General features: G+C 39.1%; 1 protein-coding gene across 1 annotated transcript in view; it reads right to left on the reverse strand.

The window, feature by feature from the left end:
• Window positions 1-8,438: 8,438 nt before the first annotated feature.
• slc7a11 (solute carrier family 7 member 11) overlaps window positions 8,439-21,056 on the reverse strand; it is a 29,329-nt gene continuing 16,711 nt past the window's right edge. The window contains exons 5-12 of the mRNA XM_023276030.3: window positions 20,255-20,354; window positions 19,990-20,034; window positions 18,129-18,252; window positions 11,658-11,761; window positions 10,464-10,560; window positions 9,546-9,695; window positions 9,151-9,328; window positions 8,439-8,900 (exon numbers count right to left, since the gene is read on the reverse strand). Of these exons, the coding sequence (XP_023131798.1) occupies window positions 8,848-8,900; window positions 9,151-9,328; window positions 9,546-9,695; window positions 10,464-10,560; window positions 11,658-11,761; window positions 18,129-18,252; window positions 19,990-20,034; window positions 20,255-20,354 (851 nt within the window). The 3' untranslated portion in view covers window positions 8,439-8,847. The remainder of the gene's footprint in view (window positions 8,901-9,150; window positions 9,329-9,545; window positions 9,696-10,463; window positions 10,561-11,657; window positions 11,762-18,128; window positions 18,253-19,989; window positions 20,035-20,254; window positions 20,355-21,056) is intronic.

The raw sequence follows: 21,056 nt of genomic DNA on the forward strand, positions 1-21,056 counted from the left end.
TGTGCTTTTTGAGTAATTCTTTTCATCCACGAGGACAAACTGCAGTATTTCTTTAATACATCAACAGATCTTATCAGGTGGTGGAGTAGTTTGCATGTTCTCTCTATGCCTGTGTGGACATGCTGAGGTGTGTAATTATAAACTGTGTAACTGTGAGTGTTGCCCTGTGATAGACTGGAGGCCTGGCCAGGTGAACCCTGCCTTTGCCCTAAGTTAGCTGGATAGACTGCAACCCTACAAAGGGCAAAGTGGTGTATAGAAAATGGATGAATAGATCTGACAAACTGTCAGTATCACTGAAGCATTATTCATTCATTATTTTTAACAAGTTTTTAATATTTCTCATTCATAAACTCATTTATTCCACTTAAAGCTCAGAACTCTGTCACCAACAGATCTCCATGATGTGTTCCCTGGTTACTGGTCGTAGCCAGGAATTATCAGTTTCGCTCTAGTCTCTGAAGCCTGTTGCTTGTGAGGCAGGCTTTGTGCCTCCCCGTCTCTGGTTGTCACTGTCAGAATTTGAACTGGCTGCTGAGTGCGTGGCAGGCTCAATCACAGTACTGGTCACGGTCCCAGCCACTGTCAGCACCTGCTGTTACAACAAAAATCTTTGTGTTCCGCATCTGCACACTTGAAACATTTCACTGGCCCTGGTTTAACCATGAAAGAGCCACCACCATGCTTTCCACTCATGGACAATGTTTGTGTGGGCAAATCAAGGAATAAAAACATAACACATCATTCGACTAACAAAAGGCCCCAAGAGATCTTGCAGGAACATGCTTGTAGACAGATGGAGAATACAGAGGAAAATCGAAAAACGGGGACATAATGATCCAAAACTCTGTGCTGCTCACACATTTTACCACCATCACTCACTCTCACCCAGACACTGAGACAAGAGGAGAGGGGAGGGGAAAAGAAAGAAACTCTTAGCCACAAAAAAGTAGTTTTTGAAACCTCCACTGCTCAGCTGAACTTTTGTCACCTCGGCTGAGAGGTTTTTGTGTCTGAAGTAAATGTAAATCTGAAAGCACTGAAGTGGCAAATTTGAACTCTGGCTGATCTGAAAATTTGTTTGCAAGCTGATTACTTGTGTTTTAATCCCAACCGAGTTGTCTGTGTGATCTGACTGTGTGATTGTTCAAATACAACTACTCATAAGAATGATGGCCAGAACTATAGATTATTATTTGGATCTATCCAAACTATATTTGCATAGATCCATTCACTTAAAGGTTTTTCAGTATCTAAACATGTCAACATTGTAAAACAAAGGTGTGGACATCAAAACCATGAAATAACACCGATATGGAAATAAGTTGCCAACAGAAAGTGCAAACAAAGCAACATATGATTTAGATTTGTGAGCGTCTGCACTAACAGGGCTCAGCAGTCCTAGATGTCCACCATTGCCGCCTGGATTACAATGCATGTCCCTGCAGGTGGTGGTGCCACGGCTTCTTCATGATGAGCCCAACCAAGCTCCATGGGCTCAGGCTCGGCCATCAGATGCTTGCTGGCAAACCCTAGTCTCTCTTTTCTGGGCAACACTGAGCCACTCCTGGCTTTCTGATCCACTGAGATCTCTGAAAGGAGTCTCTGCTCCTTTGCATTGAAAGGAGTCAGCTGAGGTGGTTTGAGCATCTGATTAGAATGCCTCCTGAGCACCTTCCTTTGGAGGTTTTTCAGGCACATCCAACTGAGAGGAGATCCACGGTAGACACAGAACTCCCTGGAGGGATTACATCTCTCATCTGACTTGGAAACATCTTGGAATCCCCCCAGGAGGAACTAGAAAGCATCGCTGGAATCGCCTGCATCACCTGCTGCCACTAAGACCTCATCACGGATGAGCAGAAGAAAATGGGGACATGAACAGATATTTCAGTGTTGCATGTTTATGCATTGAGAGCACCTCTGCACACTCTCCATTCTCAACCTAGATTCAAGTGATGATATATTGTTGTTTGTCTTTACTGAGTTGAATGAATCTTAATACCCTAGCTGTATTACTACACTTTTTGAACAAGGACACTTGCCAACTCAACCACTGCAGAACACCATTAATGGTCTCGAACACATTAAAAGTCATGAAACTGAGAAAAGAGTGACCACTTTGAAGAATCTATAATATGAAACATTGTTTCCCTACATTAATCCAAATGCGTTGTGTCATAGTTTAAATGTCTTTAGTTTTAAACTGGAGAAATTAGTCAAAATGAAGTAAAAACCCTGAATGAGTAGGTGTGTGAACTTTTGTATGCAACTGTAAATGAAAGCGGAATGACCCTTTAAAACCTTTTAGTCTGTTATAAAATGCTGTTTTGATGTGCCAAGCACATTATCATCTGTGTGTTTGTGTGCAGTCTCAGTTGGACACCTGAGTCGTAATCCACACTGTACTGTACACTGGCAAACATTCACTGTGAAGGCAGGTTAGTGTGTTTTCTTGTATGCCTCCTCACAGAGTAATCCCACTCTTCCTTGTTGTTCTTCTTTTTTCAGCCTGCAGGCAGAACCCTGGTGTGTGTGTGTGTGTGTGTGTGTGTGTGTTCTTTATAAAACAAGTTCTTACGGTATAATAATAGTGTCTCAACCTCTATATTGCCTCGATTAGACAACCAATGAGAGACATTTAGAATATTTGCATCATCACTTCAAAAACTGAGTTGCTTTGCCATCCACTTATTCACCCCCAGTATTTGCTTTTTAGCAGTCAGGTTTATTGTGTGTGTGTGTGTGTGTGTGTGTGTGTGTGTGTGTGTGTGTGTGTGTGTGTGTGTGTGTGTGTGTGTGTGTGTGTGTGTGTGTGTGTGTGTGTGTGTGTGTGCGCGCCTTTGGTACTGAGCCAACTTTTGGCTTGTTCACACTATGAGTGTGTGTGCACATATAAGTGTGTTATCGCTTACCCACCAGCATGAATGTTCCTCCAGCTGACACAGTGTGGTAATAGAGTCATTTTGTTGTGTGCACACAAACACGAGTGAACCTTTATAGACACATGGGTAACACTTTATTAAATTAAATAGTTCACTTTTATTAATATAAAATATTTGAGGGAACCAAATTCTTGCTTCATTATTCCCTCGATGATGTGAGGCTTTACTAATTCTGAACTGAAAATGTCACACCTCTTGACCGTACAGAAGATGTGTACATCAAAGTATTATTTTCCAGTTTTCCTTGTTTCTTAGGTGTTTTCCTTATAAAACAAGCTGGTAGAGTATAAAAATAGTGTGTCTCAACCTCTATTTGGCAGCTTTAATGAGGAGCTCAGATATGAGTAGTGGTTGGGAGATGCTGTTGTATGTTCTTAGTCTGCCCATCCACTGGGAGCTGTCTTTTTTTACACTGCAGTTTTCTTTTTGTTGTTGATTTTAGTGGAGAGAAGGCATTGTTGTGCGTTCCCTCCAGAATTCAGCTGTGGTTTTAGTGCTCAGAGTGCCAACTGATACAAGTACAGAAATATGTCAGCTTTGAGCTTGTAGAGGACACAGGGGACTAAGTGGCCTGCAGTAGCTAACACTTTGATTAGAGTTGGAAGTCTATCCCTCAAATTTTTAAAACTTTAAAGTACATTGTTTGGGCAACAGGAAATAGTAAATGTCCAAAATTAGATTCACCACTAAAATTTTATTTAACTGACTGAAATAGTGCTATATTTCTGTACAAACTGGTGTTTTGGGCCTATTTTTGGTGCCCAGACTGCATACAACTACACATACACTATAACACAACACACAGCTCCATTCTACATATCTTACTTAGTCCACAATGTACCACTCCAGGATGTGCACACCTAAATAGGGTGTTTTTCTGCTGTTAATGAAAAGGTTGATTATGTATCCTAAAAATAATAACAACATTTATTATTAGGGACTTTTCAAAACACCCAAAGGCATCTTACAGTATCTAAAAACACAGTAATTAAATGGCCAAAAATAAAATCAAAGTGGATGCGACATGAGCAGAATGTATTTTTGTTATCATAAACATGCTGTTCTAAACAAGGGCCTTTCAAAATCTGTTTTGATGTGTACAATAAAATTCAGCTGGCAGACATGTTTGGCAGAATGTTCCAGAGTTTTAGTTGAAAGCAGCTGAAGGCTGGTGCACACTGTGCTGAGTCTAAAACGCTGGAAGGACAGCAGTGCAGCTGAGGAACATTGTAAGACATGGCAATGGGTGTAGGGAGAAGGTCTGAAAGCTATGGAGCAGCCAGATTATGGAGGACTTTGAATGTAAACAATACAACCTTGTCATATAACTGTTGGTGAACAAGGAGCTGAATGAGGCACAGCGAAGCACACTGATGAGACATGAGTATGTTGACACAAATAGAATTCTGACCAAACCGAGGAAGTCTCATCTCGTACTAAACATCATGTGATGAATGATTTAGAACAAATACACATACTTTCACACACCTAACAAACAGCAGAGGGCATAGTTTTAGGATTTGCAGGGTTGTTAACAACTCCTCCGCATAGCGATTTTCCCCTCTAAACAGATCACATGGTTTAATTTCAATAAATGATCCAATGTTTCAATATCTTAGCAAAAATCAAACAAGAAAAGGCCTCAGAGAGCATACTCCGCCAAGGCTGCTCAGTCGTTGTATGATTTCTGATGGATAAGTCCCGATAAGTCTTCAGTGGTGGATTTGTAATAGGATCGGAATCATGTGATCATCAGCAAGCAGCTGATGTATTGTTCATTTGTTGTCATAGTTACAGTGACGCTGTGCCGCTATCTCGCTATGATACAGAAATTTTTTACAAATCCGTGGATCCAGACTATAAGCCGCATCACTGCCAAAATCTAATCACTTGGTCCTTGTGTCATTTCTGACCTTCCCTGAAAATTTCATCCAAATCCATTGATCCGTTTTTGAGTAATGTTGCTAACAGACGGACAGACAGACAGACAGAAAAATGTACGCCAATCATCACATAACTGTGCCACGTTCCTTGGTGGAGTAAAAATGGAGACAAAGTGAAAATAGATCTGTGTAGCAGTTTGTCTGTTGCTTCTTTCCTCTCCAATTAATCATTTGACAGGAGATTTATCTATTATCAGTGTATATTAAACTGGATATAAAGAAGCTGTATTGGTACTTTTACTTCTGAATACTTCTCTCAGCATTGAGTTCACATTGTCTCACATGGGGAGACAGAGTTTTCTCCATTTCTGGCCCCACACTCTGGAACTCCCTACCCCAACCCATCCGTGACTGCACCGACCTGACCACTTTCAAATCACTCCTCAAGACCCACCTGTTCAGAACTGCTTTTATTACATAATACTAAATTATTTTTATGATGTGTTTTATGACTTGTTTTATGATGCTCCTCTATTTTAATGTTTGCTTATTTTATATGTAGCTATGTAAAGTGTCTTTGAGTGTTTTGAAAAACGCTATACAATTAAAATGCATTATTATTTATCATATTATGATTTGAGTGTTACTGATTAAAAACATTTAACTATTTCAATAATTTATGAGTTAATGCTCAACTGATAGAGACAGTAGTATATTATTCTGCAAATTCTTCTTCTGCCTACATTACCCACTATGCCTCTGAACCACCAGCAGCTCAGTCAGAGATTCAAGTGTTTGATGCTAGAGGTGGCTAATGTAGCCTGGAGCCTGCCACACAAATGAGCAGCAGCTACAGAGGTCTGATGAGATCAGTTCTTCTTTTAGCTCCACACTAATGGATTTCTTTCCTTTCCAGACTTGTAGTTTTCAGACATAACTGAATTTAAGTCAAAGGAGACCACTTAAAGACATTTATCAGCTCTCACTGGAGACACTATAGACTTAACACTGCATTTTCACATATGCAGTAAAGCTCCCCAACAGCTGCAGGCACTGTGGATGTGTAAAACCAACGTTGTTTCCCTTTAAGACTTTACTTCTGCTTGAAATGGATAAAGGTCCACAGAACAAAATAAAAGTGCTAATAAAAATCAGACTACTGTGCTGCCTTCATATTGCCCTTTAAAACCATAGTGACTTTAGTAATGACAATGATAAAACTGTTGTTTTATTTTACCACATTGTTAAAACCACTAATGCACACTTTACTTTAGCTAGAACTGTGCATTATTAGCTTGTGGCTAAATCTTCCATTTTTATCCAAGAAGCTATCTCTGACTTGAGCTTCCATTTTTATTTGATTTTGTTTCTTCTAATACTTTACTGAAAATCTCTCTTTAGTAATCATACATAGCAAATCAAACACACTATAAATTTGACATCTTGTAGTGTTAATTAATTGAAATTCTCATGGTGAATATGTATTTTATCATAACAATGTAATATGTGTCAGTACAGCAGCTGCAGCTGCTATGGTGTGGGGTGGAACGGGTTGACGTATACCTGACTTGGGAAGTTCTGTAGCTAAAATATTATGGGATTTGGATGCTCTTCATGTCTTGATTAAAGCTGGATTGAACACATTTAAATAAATACTAAAGGAACACTTCAGCTGGAGCAGCAGCAGCTCATGAAGCAGCAGCAGCTCATGAAGCATCAGCAGCGTGGAGCAGGTCCATATCCCTACAGTGTGACCGCAGCGAGCTGCTCACTGCTCACACAAAGGCTGATGCTAGTTGAGTTTAAGCCAGCTTTTTATGGCTCAGCGCAAAAGTGAAAGCTCCCGGGCATTTTGTCTCCATCCTGCCATCCTCTCATCAGCAGTAAAAGCCCTCCATTTACAGGACACAGAGCTGAGAGGGAATGCAGTGTGCCACAGGGCAGCGGTTACACAGACAGATTACCTGCAAATCCCACCCAGGGGAAACAGAGAGCAGCCACATCAGCAGACTGCACACACACACCTAGACACACACACACACGCACACACACACACACATTGAGGTAAGACTATGACCACACCAGGCCACAGAGAGCCAAGCCTCTTCATTCTTGATGCAGGAGTGAAGCAGGAGGTGCTGATGTGGACTGACTGGCAAATGTAAGATGTGATTGGACTACCAGTGGAGCAGAGAGTCCCCCTATAAGGTCAGGGAAGTAATGGAAAGTCATAATAATGATTGAGTCAAATGGCAAAGGTCCTAATGTTAGTGCTGGACCATCTGCATGCTAAAATCTGACTGGTAGTGGGACACATGGTCCCTTAATACTCAAGCTGCATTCGGAAACTTGTTGAAGCCACTATCACTAAGATCACGAGTGTAGAATTGTTATAAAAGGAGTCAGTCAAAGTCACAAATGTTACAGAGAATGATCATTAACTCTGGGTTCACATTAAACCAGTTACATTTCTTTTTTTATCATTCTGATGCTATACATAACATTATGACCACCTGCCTAATATTGTCTTGGTCCCCCTTTTGCTGTCAAAATCGACCAATTGATTCATGGACTCCACTAGAACCCTGAAGGTGTGCTGTGGTATCTGACACCAAGATGTTAGAAGCAGATCCTTTAAGTCCTGGAAGTTGTGAGGTGGGACCTCCATGGATCGGACTTGTTTGTCCAGCACATCCCACAGATGCTCCATTGGATTGAGATCTGGGGAATTTGGAGGCCAAATCAACACCTCAAACTCAGTGTTGTGCTCCTCAAACCATTCCTGAACCATTTTTACTTTGTGACACGGCACATTATCCTGCTGAAAGAGACCACAGCTGTCAGGGAATACAGTTTCCATGAAAGGATGTACATGGTCTGCTTAGGTAGGAGGCACGTGTCAAAATAACATCCACATGAATGGCAGGACCAGAGGTTTCCCAGCAGAACATTGCCCACTGCATCATACTGTCTCCGCTGGTTTTCCTTCTTCCCATAGTGCACTCTGGTGTCATGTGTTCCCCAGGTAAACAGCGCACACACACGAAGCGATCCACGTGATGTAAAAGAAAACATGATTCATCAGACCAGGCCACCTTCTTTCATTGCTTTGTGGTCCAGTTGTGATGCCTATTGTTGACGCTTTCAGTGGTCCACAGGGGTCAGCATCGGCACCCTGACTGGTCTGCAGCTATGCAGCTTCATACACAACAAACAGATGTATTCTGACACTTTTCTATCAGAACCAGCTTTAACTTCTCCAGCAATTTGAGCAACAGTAGCTCAGCTGTTGGATCGGATCACACAGGCCAGCCGTCACTTCCCACATGCATCAGTGAGCCTTGGCCACCCATGTACCTGTTGCTGTTTCACCACTGTTCCTTCCTTGGACCACTTTTGATAGATACTGACCACTGCAAACCAGGAACACTCCACAAGAGGTATAGTTTTGGAAGATGATCTGACCCAGTCTAACCATCACAATTTGGTCCTTGTCAAACTCATTCAAACCCTTACTCTTATCCATTTTTCCTGCTTCTAACACATCAACTTTGAGGACAAAATGTTCACTTGCTACCTAATATATCCAACCCACTAGCAGGTGCCATGATGAAAAGATAATCAGTGTTATTTATTTCACCTATCAGTGGTTATAATGTTACACTTGATTGATGTATGCTAAAGACTTACAGGTACAGACAGTTTAGGTGTACTAATTCTGTACACACATGTGCTTTACCCAAATGACCCAAATGTGTGATGACAATGTTCACAAAGGCATGACAAATAAGCAAACCTAACCATAATTTTCACTACTTCTAACAGAAAACTCAATTTTTTAATGAAACACTTTATACAAGCTCACATTCAGCACTCAAACCTGTGAATCTGAATTGATATGAAATGTGTTTTTCTTAGGACATAACATCAGTTTACTTTCTGAGTCACAGTTAACCTCAGTGTGTAGTATGGTTTCGATTTGAAGGCAACAGAAGTGCTGTTGTATTTGTGTGCTGCTATTAGTCAGCAGGGACAACTTCCAGGATGATCTGCAAGGTTCTGTTGAAGGAATCTGTGGAGACAAAGAAAACCATATAAAGATCTGTGAAGATAGCAACCGAATGAGAGAGTTATCAGGTAGGGAAAACTGAACAGTTTAAAAAGTCCACCAAATAGATTTTTAGAACTTACTGCTAACTGTTTTTAAGTGACTACATTTTCTTAATGAAATAATAACTTTAAAACTAATACATCTATTCTTTTTTTTATGTGCAACTGAATCTGACAGTCCAATGTATTAGTAACTGTTAGTGACGAGTTACCTAGAAACTGTTGAAGCCACTTTGGTCTGTGGTTGAAATGAATAAATATGTAATATGCTGGTATGCCAGTGAGAGAAATAGCAAATCCGATCCCTGTGTTGATGGGGTCAGAGTACAGAGACAGGAAGACCATGAAGAAACATGTGAGGCAGAACACCACTGGGATGAATATTGGGACCTGTGGACAAGTTAAGAGTGACATTATATACATTATGTACACATATAGAGCAGTCAAAGTGAACTGATTCACATTTTTTCTTTGAAAAATCTGAACAAACTGAAAATCAAAGTGCAATCGTGAAAGGCAAGTGCTGGGTACCGTGGTTAATAGTGCAATATAGATTTTGTGAGGATTTGGTGCAGCTACAGCTGTGTGCAGGTGTGGAGGCACTGACCTTAAAGGGTCGGGGGAGGTCAGGCTTTTTATATCGCAGGTAAATTAAACCCAGCACCACCACACCGATGAATAACCACCGCATGAAGCTCATGAAATTCAACAGGCTGTAGATGTCCCCAACAAACAGCTGGAGCATGGTCATAGGGTACTGCACACACACACACACACACACACACACACACACACACACACACAGAGAGAGAGAGAGAGAGACATATTAGACATAAAAGATGAAATATTAATTTCCCTGAGACTTTCCCGAGCCATAACCCTAAACACTGCTTGCCTTACTGGAACCTTAAACCTGTGTGACTGTAGATCAGTGTGTATGTGTTTATTTTATTGATGCTCACACATATGAAAGCACAAGTGTCTTCAGCCAACACCACTGACCAAGGTGCTGTGATGTTCACATAAGTTATAATGCTATTATTCAATAAGTAGAGTATAGAATCAGGAAGAAACCGCTCTTGCACAAAGGAAAGCTCTGTAGATGGAATAATAACTGTAGGTTTATGTTAACATCTTATTTGCAGCATGGCCACAGAAACTATGCTATGTTTGTGGTTGTCTGTCAGGTATTCATTGAAATACATTATCCAGTGAGCTTGGTCAGTATGTTGAACCACTTGTCAGCATGCAGTCATACAGATGTAACCGTTGTAACAATATTAGTGCTTCATGCTGCATTATGAGAAATGACTTGGCTTACAGAGCAAACAGCAGCAAACATACTGTGATGAGTGGTGATTTGTTTTAAAATGAGATTTTCTGTTAAATGTTATTTGCTGCTGTTGCAGTCAATGGTTGTTTCTAATGGGAGTTGTAGCGATTGTCCATATTCTAAAATAGACAATAGTTAACATGCAAGAGTTATTGACTGAGGTTTTTCCTGTGATTATTGCAGTAAACTGACCAGTATGAGGACAGCAGCCAGTGGAGTGTGTCTGCGGACGTGGATCATAGACAAAACCTCAGGGAGCTGTCCTTCACGTGAAGCCACGAAAAACATTCTGGTAAACACACACATGGGCACACAATCACACATAAACAAATCAACAGGGTGACGATAAAAACTGAGTTAATGTAGATTATTGACATATATGACTAAAACATGCTTATTTTTTGCTTGAATTACATTCCTCTAGTTTGAGTTCCAATAAAGAACCCATATTGTACTATTTATTCTTCCCATTCCTTTAGGCCAGGCTCATATTACAGGACTAATATTTTTTGAAATCAGGTTGAATTACACACATGGATACACCACCAAACTGGAAAATACTGGCGCTTCACACATTGTAGGATATTAATAAGATTTCGTTGCCAGAAGGAGCAGTCTGGGAGCAGTGCACCACCTCACATGGTCTCATGGGGAAACAGATGGAAACAAAGTACAGACTGCGGTGCAACAACTTGCTTTAAAGTTAATAATACTTTACAGGGAGAAATAAACAAAAGCAAAAGGCTAAATGAGTGTCTAAATAGCAAACATGTTTGATACAAATTGATTTGGTGCTAATGAGTCTTGGAGCAGGTCACGAGGTTTCAGACTGAATCTGTAAGCCCTTCACATGACCAAATGATCCGGGCTGAATAGCCAAGAGACTTTTTTGGGAAGGGATTCCTCAAAGAAAAGGGGCTGAAACTGAGGGTTTTGGATGGAGGCTGAGATGCGATGAACAATAATGAACTTGTCAATGAACATAACAGTTAACAATGTCTCAAGTTCACCATCTCAAAGACAAGCAAACAACAAATGGTCCCTTTCTCTGACAGTTTGCTGTATTTGGAGCTCTATTAAGCCTCTGTACTACCTGCACAGACATTTCCCATTAAAAGCCTTTCCATCTGGTCTATGTTACTGAGCAGCCTTTATTGCTCCTTAAGGCTATCATTTGAGATCCAACCATCATTTCAATATCAACTTATAATTTGAGAATTTGCAGTTTATTCAATAGTACAAATGAATCCTAATCTTTCCTTCTGCCACTACATTGCTTACTGTATTGTGTGTAGAATGTGCATAGTAAATATGTGCACAGGGTTTAGTCATTGCTATTTGAACATACATATTATAGGTATGAGACAAACATCAGTAAATCTGTACCTCGACAAGGCAAAGATGCTGCCATTCATGGAGCCATAGCAGGACAAGGCAACAAACACGGGCACTGCAATCGAGAAGTTCCCTAGGAGTTTCTCTGCAAATGTCTGAAGATAAGAGGGTGAAACAGAGAGTTAGACAGAGAGGGAGCACAGTGACAAAACAAGCTTGGCAAAAAATCCAAACATTGTAAGGTTTAGAAACATTTACAAACACAATTTCTGTTGTGTAAAATGGGGAAATATTTCAGATTATGGTCTATCTCTGGACTGAAACTAATTAGTGTCATTGACATTGTTAATTCCTTTTAGATGTCCTTGAGTTGACCATTCAGATAACACAATATGACTGTAACTGAAGTTTCCAGCAGAGCATTACTCACTAAGCAGCAGTGTGATATTGGGAAACCAGATATTAGAATGGGGCTGCAAAGTGGCTTGGTGGATGGCACATTCGCCTTGCAGCTAGAAGATTCATGTCCCGAAGTTCACGTCCCCGCTTTCCCAGGATCTTTCTGCATGGAGTTTGCATGTTCTCCCTGTGCATGTGTGGATTTTCTCCAGGTTCTCAGACTTCCTCCCACAGTCCAAAAACATGCCAATTGTCACTGGTGATTCTAAATTGTCCGTAGGTGTGAATGTAAGTGTGATTGTTTCTCTCTATATGTAGCCCTGTGATAGACTGTTACCTGTCCAGGTGTCCCCTGCCTTCACCCTAAGTCAGCTGGGATAGACTCCAGCCCCCTATGACCCTAATGAGGATTAAGCGGTGTATAGATAATGGATGGATGGATGGATGGATGGATGGATGGATGGATGGATGGATGGATGGATATTGGAATGAAGAGAAAGCATCAGGAGTCAGATTGTTATTCTGAACCAGGAGGATATTATCAGCTTCAAATCATGGCTGGACTGAACCGGGTAGAAGTGGCACTCCATTCTTTAGAGATATGCTCCACCCTCATTGCATCTTTTGTGCAGAAGGATTCATTCCACAGCCCAAACACACCTTGAAGCTTTGCCTTGAAAACCAAAAAAGACCAAGTCATGCTGACTGCCAAGGACTTTCACCCAGTCACCTGACTTCAGCCCACTGAACATTTTTGGTGCACTTGAAGACAGAAAGACAAACATCCCTGGTATGACAGGAAGCTCAATGGAACACTGCTACTGTTATTGAAGCAAGAAGAGGGTATACAAACACTGAAAGATTTTTGTTGCTTTTCACTGACATGTTGGCTTTGTCATTTAGATTGATGGGTTTTATATTTAACTTTAAATAAGTGCAAAATAGAAGGATCTTCACTGTTGGTCTAGATTTGCGGCCCCCAGTGTATTTCAGAGGTGCATCTATGAATACTTGGCAAGGTTCCTTCTTAATTTTTCAAAATAGCTGGTTGTTTTTGTCATATATGGGTTCAATGTCTGAGTGAAGACAGTATAATGTACCATTCTAAAGCAATAGTTTAACACTTTTTAATAATAGTGTTTTCACCTGCTTCCATCTTACATTTTAGATGGGCTACCTGTCATTACACTTGTTCCTGATGTGTCATTCACATTTGGCTTTTCTTTTTTTTCAGGAAGAAACACATTTTTTCAAAAATTATAAACTTTTTACTTATAAATTACAGCAACTGGACTTCATCTGAATGGAACAGTATGAAAGACTTACTGAATTGTGGTTCGCCTTGTTTTATTAGCTGTAGTTAGTTAGATGGAATTAAAGCGTTTGACAGGGCTGCTGGCAGTAATTGTCATAAATGGGTCATGCACAAGTGGGAGTAAAAGCTGATTATTATTCATGTAGCCATTCAGCATTCAGTGGTGATTAGTCACAGTCTATGCTTGCATGGACAAGCATGGACTGTGAGGGGGAAAAAAGGAATTTATCATGTACATGTGTATATGTAATTTTATACAAATGGAAACTGAAATTATGTTGTCACTTAAGATCATTTCTAGGCAACGAGTCTGTAATGATGCAATAGATCCAATTAGCTTTTTAGTATGCTTGACTTCAGTTTATAAATTTTGAATATTCTGAACATTGCACTAAGGTATTTAAAGGCAGAAGACAAATTTGATACAATATGCAATTCCAGCTGACAAAACAGGATTACTTTGGATTTAAATGCATTTCACACAACATTCTATGTTGCCATGATGACTGATCATCAATAACTAATAAATAAACAAATGATGCATTCTTTAAAAAAAATTTTAAAAATGCTGCATTTCTGACAATACCATATGAGAGAATGAACAACCTTGGCAGAGTATTGCACTCTGTGAGTGCTTTCTAGTTTATTTATTGTAATGTTATGTAGCATTTCTGTCACAACACAAGAATTGTTGCTAGTTTTTGGGATTGGCCCGAAGCTATTCCCTGACAAACAACACTGCAATAAAGCTTCATGAAGTCCAGTGTGGTGAAAACTTGCAGCCATTAAAGGATGTAACATACCTGACAGCTTATGGTACAAACTTGTATTGGTTCAGCCTGACAGATAAGTCTGACTTTGATCTCGAAGCCCAGGGGGCCATTTCTGAGAGCAATGGATTCATTTCCTGTTAGCGCAAGTTTGGTCCTATCAAATGCATCTTTCTGTATTCCAGCTTTGTTTTTAAAGCTTAATTATTTATCATTTATTCATATTAATGATTTTATTTTGATTAAAATTCTACTTTCAATGCAAAGTAAAGGGTGGTCCACCAACAGCATTTAAATCAACAGATCAGCACCTACGAGTCCTATAGTGATTGACTGTCATAGACAAAAACACAAAACGCATGGAAGTTAATTATATCTTCTGGTTCATTTTAAAGCTGTGAAATTTAACACAACATTTTAGTATAGGCCCGTATTTATTTATTTTGATTTACTTTTTCTCAATAAGTAAGTAAAACTGGCTATGTTTTGATGACTTGGAATACACACAAAAAAGAAAATAACCTATATGCTTTGCTTAAGTACTTTCCATCTGCATCACACTCCATCTACACTCTTACACTATTGAACACCTTTATAATTTCGGCAGTCTAAAATTACTAATTGTGCCTTGAGGTCGGCCTCTTTGAGACAAGTTCTAGACACCCGTTAAACTCTATAATTAGGTTTGAGTTGTAAACTTCTGCCCGCTGTCTGTGAGAAAGGAAGACTACAGTGTAATTCTTTTATCTCATCACAGCATTCTAAGGACAGATAAATGCTCTTAACACCTTTCTTAAGGCGCTTGTATCATTCATTGTGCAGAGTGTAATAAAACTAACTGCATTACAGAAGACAAGTGATCTCTTAGTGAATGAGTCTTGCCCAGCTATAGGCTTACAGTAGCACTGATAGCAGTCCTCAGTCTAACAAGAAGTGGTGGCTGTTATTGGGGAATGTCTGTGATGTGATTAGCATTAACAGGGCTGGACGGAAACAATTACATTAACAGCTGCTGGGAAGCTGCGCCGTCAGAGGCACTTCACTAATAATGACATGTTAAGTGCAGGAAGGTAACCGTGGTGTTCGCTTTGGGAGTAAACATCACGAACACCATAGAGGTGAGATGTCAAGTCAATGTTTCAAGCAGCGCACAACTTTGTGCTGCAAGGGAGCCAAGGTCAGCACTAAATGGGAAGAAGTCACCATCAAAAATATTTGCATTAAGAGGATATTTTGGAGTCAGAAAAAGGAAATGTACTGTGTTACTACAGTTTTGACAAGAAGTAGCTACTGACTTTATGCATTTATCAATGCCTCCTAATTTTGTCCTTAACTGCTGCTTCTGCTTGTATTGTAGCTAAAGGACTTCAAGCTGACATAAAATGAAAGACTTTTTATTACAGTGGTCTGACAAGCATCCACCATTTCTCATTTTTTCAAACAATATTTCTCTTTTTTCAAAATTTTATGTGGCCTTATAATACTTTTAGGTATACAGGAGGTCCTCGACTTACATTGGAGTTCCATTCCTACAGCCCGACGTGTCAATTTTCACCATAAATCAGAACTCCGGAGAAAAAGTAAACAAAGTCGTTCCATGTATCACAATATGATCAGTTCTTCATAAAAGTCATGAATACGAATGACTTTCATGCATGTATGAGTCATTTTGCAAGAATATAACAGAATGCGTTGCACTGTTTTTACGACTTGAGCGTTTTATTCTATCTAATTTCCCTTCCATGGAGATGGCTTTCCTTTTTTAAACATTTTCCTACCTTTATTAATCGCCAGAGGGAAATTCTGTTTTTCGGGTTCAGAGCGCAGGGTCAGCCATGGTACGGTGCCCCTGGGGCAGGAAGTTAACCCTTGCCTTGCTCAAGGGCCCAGCAGTGGACGCATTGGGGTTTGAACCTCTGACCTTCGGATCAGTAGTCCAGAACTTAACCGTTGCACCACCACTGCTCATCAGAAGAGCCATGTATGTATGAATCATTGTACTCTTCTGTACAGAACAAAATACACTTGGGAGCCATAATGAAGGGCAAAAAGTTAGTGAATGTAGCACAATCCAAGGTTGCATACAACGGGTGAACTAGTTCCACGTAACCAGTTCCACTTAACCAGTTCCAACGTAACGACGAAATGCTGCAGGTCGAGGATGTGGTAAACTGAGGACCCCCTGTATAGTTTTATTTAATGTTAAGCTGTAAACTTGTTAAAACAAAGGTTGTGATATCACTTCAACTGTTTGTGTGTTTACTCTGTTATACAGCCATAAATCTATGATAAATTCCACTAATTCATACATCTTATCTGTTTAAATGCATTCCATTTTAGTGAACCTGTTGTCTGGATGTCCTTGCCACATTCTTTGGGCCTGTCATTTAATGGCAATTACAAAACAGCTGTCAAAAGAGCTGTTCTGATTATTTAAAGGTTTGAGTGCCAAATGATTTATAATCATGCCACCTCTCAATCATCACTTTATTTCTGAGTCAACAATAAGAGTACTTCCTCTTGAGAAAAATCAAAAACACTGGAACTTAATGACAGTCAGTTGTTTTCCGTTTGCAACATGATAATGTTTACAATTGTGAACTATTGGCCTCATTGTAATGAAATTTAGTTAATTCAAGTTCCTGATCCACTGATTTAACTGCTTGTCTGGACCCTCAACAGGTCAACATTTATATTTGTTCAGTACTTTGGTTTATTACAGAATAACTGCAAAGCTAATGGCATAACATTCTTTTCTGTTGCATAGTTAGGGTCTTGCCTGGACACTAAAGCACGCACCATTTGTTAAGAATTCAGGAAACAAGCAGCTCAAGTAAGCAAAAGTAGAACCTAATGTATTATATCAATAGAGCAATCATCAAGATATTTAAAAATATGTATAAAAAGAAATGCTTATGAAATAGTTAAAAACATAGCTTGTTTCTCTAATAATTATTTTTGAATTAGCTGGCTAACAATAATTCTGTTTGGATTTGAAGTGTGTCTTTTTTTTCTTTTTAAATGATTATTTATCTGTTTGTAAAATTACTTCATCAGTACAAGTCAATGTGAACCATAACACACTTGATGTTTTGTTTTTTTTTCAGTATAGTTAGGGGGTAAAGTTGTTGTGTAGTGCTTTTGTCCACAGAACTAAGACTTTAAATGTCACATAGAAAATGTGAGTGATTGGAATATCTGGCTTTGTTCTGGGTTGCTCTGTCATTTTTGAGCAAGTTTTGGTGCCACTGGTTGGAAAGAAAGAGATAAAAGTTGCATTATGTACATCATAATCTCACAGTGTCACGAAGAAATGTTTGTTTTATTTTAAGAATAAAATGTTGCGTGTTATCATTAAATTACATGTTACACTACAAGGTACATGTTTTACAACTATTTTTCCAACCAGACAGCTGTCCTTATTCTACATATTGTACAGCTGTCTTTCCATTTTTGATTTGAGGTGTGCAGTGGGAAACTTAGAATAACAAAATTATAACATATCAAAGATTAATTTTAATGCAAGCATTAAAATGAAATACACTACAATCATCGCTAATTTTGTTTTCTCTGTTGTATTTAGGTTTTAATGTCTATGACAAAATAAAGTTGACAATTAATTCTTGACTGAATTGAAAATGTATTGTTGTTTTTACCTAATTTCTTGCTATACATTGAAAACGATTTAAAAATACATTTAAAGTAATGGTTATAAGTGACATTAAAATGTATCCCATTTAGTCCATCCGTGACCAGCAGCAAAAGATGTTTTTCTATCAGAGGTTCCAGGGACTTTAAATTCTCTTGGACTAACGTCCTGGAATATTCCCCGGGATAAAAATGCTTTATTTTTAAATTATTGTGCTCTGCGCTACATTGCAGATCTTATGTAGGCTACAGTTAACATAAGTTACAAACATACAAAACACAAGTTGTATTATATCAATAGAAAAAATACTGGGTGGCGTTGTTGGCAAAGGCTGAGAGTTGGATTGTTTTCGTGGGTGCGATGATTTTTTAGTTTTTTCATCTACTTACCACAGCAACAGCTTCTGAGGCCAGGAGCTCCTCAGCCGACATCACAGTGTAGTATGCCACATTGGTCAGCACATAGCAGGAAGTCACAACTGCCATGGAGATACAGATCGCTAATGGCACAGTCCTGAGGGCCGAAGGGACAATAACAGAAGCAGTGCACTGTCACTCGCTTGTATGGCTTATTCACCTTCCTCTCACCTCTATTGTTTATCTTATCTCAACCTTTTTCTATTTCTCTTCTCTCTTCAGAGTTAACAGGTTTCAGAAGGATGTATTTTAGCTCCTCTAATAAATGTGATTCAAATAATAGGGCCATCACTGCTGAGGCTGGGAATTAAACAGCACTGTAATGTCACACATGTTAATAAAAAGAAAATCACATAATCACTCTTCTGCTGCTCCCACTTTCACTTAAATACAAATACTGTGTTCCTTCATTATTTCATTATTTTTTTGTATTTTGTTGTTTTTCTTCTGTGGCTTTTTAATTTTTCTTAATAAAATCCTATGAGGAAGGGAAAGTATTGTGTCCATTCCACATGGAGGAAATGTAAATCATACTAAATTCATTAAGGCAAGAAGCACATAGAATAAGTTCTCCAGGCTGCAATTGTCCAGGAGACTGTTGCCACATTAGTTGCAGCATTTATTGCTGTTATTATGATTATTCAGAGGTCAAGGTGTAGAATACATTGTCAAAAAGTCTGCATTGCAGATACACACTGTCTAACATGCAAAGGTACATTTATTAGCACCCTGTTTTGGTGCTAGACCTTCATCAGGCAAGTAGATAAACTATTTCATCAGGCAAAGAGTTAAACTATTAGCCTGATATTCTTAGGATAAATTCTCCAATGAACATGGAGTTGGTGTGAGTCAGCCAGGACTTTTTTCTTTTATTGTGTTCCCTGTACTGAGTCTTGTTGCTGTTTGCTGTGAGTTGCATTAGTCCAGGCTAGAGAACAATGGCTCTGGATAAGTTCAGAGAAAATTTGTTGGCGAGCATTGGTTGAACTTTGGCAATACTCCTGTTGATGAGAAAAATACATTAGCAGGTTCTTCATTAATCTCTGGTCTGAACCAGAGTTGTCACGCTTGTGATATTAAATTTCACATTATTACACTGACCAATAAAATCATAAAGACCAAAGATAGTGACAAAGTTTGCAGCTAAATTACTAATAAAATGCATGAGTGCACAAATAGCAGAGGAGATAAAGTACCCAGTGGATTAGAACGCTTCTTGGCACATTTTTTTTAACTGTTTATTAATGAAAAAACAAACTCTGGAATTACTTTAGCTGTTCTAAATGCCCACTTAAGGTTTCTGATCTCTTATCTCTGTTTTCACATGCTACAGGCGCCAAAGATGTTTGTTAAAGGAGAAGTCTGGCGGCATCAGACAGCAACAGGATATGAACATTTAGATGCTAGATAATTAGTAACAATAACTGTGAAGTAGAAAACAATGTATATTTGTATGTAATTCTTTAACTTATATATTAACAAAGTGTTTAAATAGCTTCTGTGGTACCAAAAACATAATAGAATTTTCAGCAGCCCCATCTGGTCACCTCGATGAATAATTTCAGGAGGTGCTGTTGTAAAACTCTTAGCAGATTGGGAGGAGAACTCTATAGTTGGCAGTAATTCTCTGTGGCTTCATCACCATGAACAGCCTTTGTAACATGCAGGTAGTCATGTGAGCCATTGTTTATATAAAATACTGATTAGAGCTGCTTTCCTTGTGATATCTCAACTGCATTGTGTCCAGCTGCTAGAAACAATATTGTCCTTTAGGTTTCAAATTCATCACATGCACATAATTATTACCAGTACCATGAGCATGAGTTAAACTTACTTTTCAGGGTTGTCTATCTCCTCTGTTACAAAATTCAGGTAGAACCTAGAAAATGAAGCAGTTGTTATTAAAGCTCCAACAGTTAATGAACGGTAAGAATGCTAACTACAGTACATCTGAGGAACCAACAAAATGACATTGAACAAACTGAAACTGCTTAAGTTTAAGGACTGCTATAGATTTGTGTCAATGCGTATGTGGACAGTGACACAGTTTTTGTAATTCTGCCTGTGTGCATGCATGTGTGCATATGGACCATACCTACCACCCAGCGTATGCATACATCCCAGAGTAGAAGGCCAGTGGCATACCAGACAGCTTCACATTGCTCAGCTCGAAGGCATTCTCAAAGTTTCTGGTCTCTCCTGTAAACACACACATATCTCTTCTTATGCACTGTCTGAAGTACTATAATTGTTTCTAAATGAAGAGGGATTGTTGCCGCCATGGAACAATCAGTGCAAATAGTTCGAGACAAGACCAAGAGTAATAATAGCCATAATAGCCATAATAATAAAAGTACAATAACAATAAAACAGATGAATGGAGCAGCGCTCTGCCTTATTAACTCACGGAAATAGATTGTTCTCAGCAACACAGGTTCATATTAAGTCATTCCCAGATGTAATCAGTATTCTACTGTAATCACATTTATAATCAAAAACTGCTCAAACAAATAGGTAATGTTTATTGCCTTGTTCAGTGGCATAGATTATATGTGATGAACATTGTGTGTATGCAGAAGTAAACACAGGTAATACTAGGACCAAATGAGACAAGTGGACTAAGTGTAGCCGCTGACTTTGTGGTTTGAAAAACATGGAATCATGTTGGACCCAATTTATGGTCTGGATTAGTACTCCACCAACAAACGAGTTATGTGATGACCGGTGTACGTTTGCCTGTGTTCAACATTACTCAAAAACGGAACACAGGAGTCCTCGATTTACGCTGGAGTTCCATTCCTTTGGCCCAAGGTAAGTCGATTTTCGCCGTAAGTTGGAACCCCGGCGAAAATGTAAACAAAGCCGTTACGTGCATCACAATATCAATTGGTTCTTTGGAAA

The sequence above is a fragment of the Amphiprion ocellaris genome, chromosome 13 (genome assembly GCF_022539595.1).
Source record: "Amphiprion ocellaris isolate individual 3 ecotype Okinawa chromosome 13, ASM2253959v1, whole genome shotgun sequence".
NCBI classification, from domain to species: domain Eukaryota; kingdom Metazoa; phylum Chordata; class Actinopteri; family Pomacentridae; genus Amphiprion; species Amphiprion ocellaris.